This window comes from Ostrinia furnacalis, unplaced genomic scaffold (genome assembly GCF_004193835.3).
Source record: "Ostrinia furnacalis isolate ACB-3 unplaced genomic scaffold, ASM419383v2 OfSCF4229, whole genome shotgun sequence".
Taxonomy (NCBI): Eukaryota; Metazoa; Arthropoda; class Insecta; order Lepidoptera; family Crambidae; genus Ostrinia; species Ostrinia furnacalis.
In genome coordinates this window covers 44-3,651 of record NW_021134468.1, presented here as the reverse complement: position 1 = coordinate 3,651, position 3,608 = coordinate 44, and the positions used below count along the sequence as shown (strand labels likewise).

Here is a 3,608-nt window from a genome sequence, read left to right as displayed (position 1 = left end):
GTTAATGCAACAAATTCAGTTCAATATTGCATTCATCGACTGCCTCCGTTTGCTGTCAATTTTCGTATCATTTTGTATTTACCACGCCAAGCATTCAGAGTGTGGAGAAATATGGGAACTAAAAGGATTTAAGATTTGCGTTAGTGACAACCTGATGCATTAAGTTTAAGCCTCAGTTGCACCTTAACTTTAACCGTAATTATACCTCTAACCGGTGTGAACCGTCGTCGTCGTGACGGTTAAGAAAAAGTCAGGGCTTCGTCGGACTGGTTTATTGTCTTAAAACCAATATCTAAAACTTTACAATTTCATGAGAAAATTACCGTCGATTGTTCATCCTCTGTCAAAAGTCAAGTCAAGAAAAACGTCGTCCCGTTTATCGTCAGCCAGTCCTAGTCTATGTCTTTGACCATGCAGGCTGGACGCCGCGACATCCCCACCTCCAGTATCAGCAAGCTGATACTCAAGATTGGGAGCCGACGTCCAGTCTGCACAGCTTAGTCGCTGGTCGAGTGTAAAGTCCATGTCCTGTCTGTACGTCTGCTACGCGTACCTGGCGATCCTTGCCAGGGTGCACCCTGACCACCCTGCCACGCGGCCATTGGGCCCTTGGTAGTTGGTCGTCAGCGACAATGACAATGTCGCCTACTGCCAAGGGTCGGCTGTCAGCCTTAAACCATTTGTCCCGACGTGTCAAGGTAGGCAGGTACTCCCTGACCCAGCGCTTCCAAGTCAAGTCTGCCAGTCTCTGCGACTCCCGCCAGGAACGCCGTAACATGTCTCCGTCAGTAAATTGTCCAAAGGGTCGGTCGATGAAGTTAGTGTCTGTAAATAAAAAGTCATTAGGAGTAAGAGCAGGTGAGTCATCGCAGCCTAAAGGAATGTATGTTAGCGGCCGGCTATTAACGAAGTACTCCGCTTCCGCCAACAAGGTCAACAACGTCTGCTCACTGGGGACCCTCTCTTTTAAGGTAGTGCGAAGCGCGGTCTTGATGCTTCGCACCAACCTCTCCCAGCAGCCCCCCATGTGAGGAGCATTTGGCGGGATAAACTTCCATTCCATGTTTCTAACTGAACCAAAACGTAGCAGCTCCCCTCGGTCCATCGACATCACAGCCTGCTTGAGCTCTTTGTCAGCCCCTCGAAATGTTGTGGCGTTGTCACTATACATGACCGCCGGACAGCCGCGTCTTGCAATAAAGCGCCGGAGACTCCGTCCTCTGAGCATCTCTTCCGATTTTTGCAGGTCTTGAGTTGGTGGTTTTCTGACAGGCACGAAAAACAAAGCTTCTGTTCAGTCACGAAGCTCCACCGGTCATCAATCGGAAGACGCTTAAATTCGGCGCAATCGTTCAATGTGTGCTTGCCTTTACATCTGACACACGTACTAGTAGGTGTTGATACCGGCGTCGTCGTCAAAACGCATTTCTTGTCGTAATGTACCTTCGGTCTATTTTCTGTCGTCGCACGCGTCGGCGCTACAATGGTTGCCGCGTTCGCTACGTCCATTAGCCATTCCGATAGCTCATTCAGGGTCAATACCGAGCTTTGCATATTGTTGGCTACGTGAAATGACCACTGGTAGCGGAGGTTGGATGGCAGCTTATTAACAACCTCTTTCATAAGTAGCGGATTTGTCAGGTGGCCAGTCTCCTTGGTAGCGTGCATAGTTGCAACGACGTTCTGTACTATGGTAGCGAACTCGATGAGGTGATTTATGTCATCATGACGTATGAATTTGGTTTGAGTTATTTTTGTCAACATGTTCTCTATGATGTATTCCGGTCTACCAAATCGAATTTTCAGTGTCTTAATAATTTTGTCCAAATTAGTAGCGCTAATGAGTAAAGCGGACACCGACTCGCGTGCACTCCCCTTCAAACACCTTGAAAGTCTGGCAATATTTTCATCATCCGAGTAGTCGCAGAGTCGGGTGGTCGAAATGAACTTACTGTAAAACAGTGGCCATTCTTCTGGGTCGCCTGAGAACTGTGGCAGCTCCGTGGAGCATGTCTGTCTTGCCAACAGCTTAGTCATTTTCTCCTCTAGGCGACTTGTATGAAAGGTAGAATGATGTGGCATAACTGGCGTGGGTGAATGATGACGCTCGACGTGATTAGAATCGGTATGAAAAGTCTGGGTACCTCTGGTTCTTGTTGCCGTCAAAGAAGTGCGTGACTGGGCACGAGATAGATTGCACGCGAGGTACTCTTCGTCTTGCAGCGCCTGCCTCTGTATAGCTAGCTTTTCCTCCAGCAAGCGATTGGCGATAGCGGCTCGTTCCTCCGCGGCTTCAAGCTCTATCTGTAGTAGTCGTTGTCGTCTCACAGTCGACGCAGTGCTCGTGGTAGAGCGGGCGGACGGGCTCGGCGAAGGCGGGCGGCTGTTCCGAATGGACTGTCTGTCGTCGTGCCCATCCTTGTCTGGAACGGCTGCCGTCGTAGTCATAGCCGCGGCCCTTGACTTACTGCGTGTTTCCATATCTTGATTCTGTTTATGCTCGAAGGACCACTTGAACCGTCGTCGTCGTGACGGTTAAGAAAAAGTCAGGGCTTCGTCGGACTGGTTTATTGTCTTAAAACCAATATCTAAAACTTTACAATTTCATGAGAAAATTACCGTCGATTGTTCATCCTCTGTCAAAAGTCAAGTCAAGAAAAACGTCGTCCCATTTATCGTCAGCCAGTCCTAGTCTATGTCTTTGACCATGCAGGCTGGACGCCGCGACACGGTGTTTTTGTATTTTGACAGACTTGACGTTTGATATAGTTAAGTAAGATGCAACCCAGCCTTAAGACTTTTTCAGACACTAAAGTTTTCTTGGGGAACTGTTTCATAGGTCCGGCTTCATTCCAAACCTGTATGACGTAATAAACTTATACCACACTTGTTTTACAGAAACAATACAGACACGTTTTGACATAAACGGCATGTTAATTGAATTTGGGTGTCAATATGTCTGCGTTATACCAAAACTAAACAATAATGAGAATTGCGGGTCCGACATATTCCGATGAAGTGCTCTTCTCTACGCAATCGCGCTATAAATTATAGACACGTCACAGGTCTAGCGATAAACACAGTTGGTGCCTGTGATAATAGTATGAGAGCGGCATAGTAGGGTTATTTTGTGACAGTCAAACGTCAGCGAGACTTCTGTATGTCCTGTCTTTTTAGGTAGCCAAATGGCAAAAAACGGAACCCTTATAGATTCGTCATGTTTGTCTGTCCGTCTGTCCGTCTGTCCGTCTGTCCGTCTGTCCGTCTGTCCGTCTGTCCGTCTGTCCGTCTGTCCGTCTGTCCGTCTGTCCGTCTGTCCGTCTGTCCGTCTGTCCGTCTGTCCGTCTGTCCGTCTGTCTGTCTATTCGTCTGTCCGTCTGTCCGTCTGTCCGTCTGTCCGTCTGTCCGTCTGTCAGTCCGTATGTCACAGCCATTTTATTCCGAAACTATAAGAGCTATACTGTTGAAACTTGGTACGTAGCTTAGATGTATTCTGTGAACCGCATTAAGATTTTGATGCAAAAATAAAAAAAAAAACATTCTTAGAACTGAAACTCAATTTTTTTTCAACAAACATACGTGTGGGTTATCTTTGGATAGGTCTTCAA

General features: G+C 47.4%; 1 protein-coding gene across 1 annotated transcript; it reads right to left on the bottom strand.

Moving 5' to 3' along the window:
- Nucleotides 1-318: 318 nt before the first annotated feature.
- Nucleotides 319-1,207, bottom strand: LOC114359071 (uncharacterized). Its single transcript, XM_028313320.1, has 2 exons — nucleotides 603-1,207; nucleotides 319-521 (listed from the first exon to the last, which is right to left on the bottom strand). The coding sequence occupies exons 1-2, from the start codon at nucleotides 1,169-1,171 to the stop codon at nucleotides 464-466; spliced, it is 627 nt and encodes a 208-aa protein (XP_028169121.1). The 5' UTR covers nucleotides 1,172-1,207; the 3' UTR covers nucleotides 319-463.
- Nucleotides 1,208-3,608: the final 2,401 nt, after the last annotated feature.

Excerpts from the sequence above, each read along its gene's own strand:
- LOC114359071 (XM_028313320.1), bottom strand. The coding sequence starts at position 1,171 with ATGTATAGTGACAACGCCACAACATTTCGAGGGGCTGACAAAGAGCTC. Across the intron at positions 522-602 it reads GACCAACTACCAAGGGCCCA|ACTTTACACTCGACCAGCGA; the intron begins ATGGCCGCGTGG and ends GACAGGACATGG.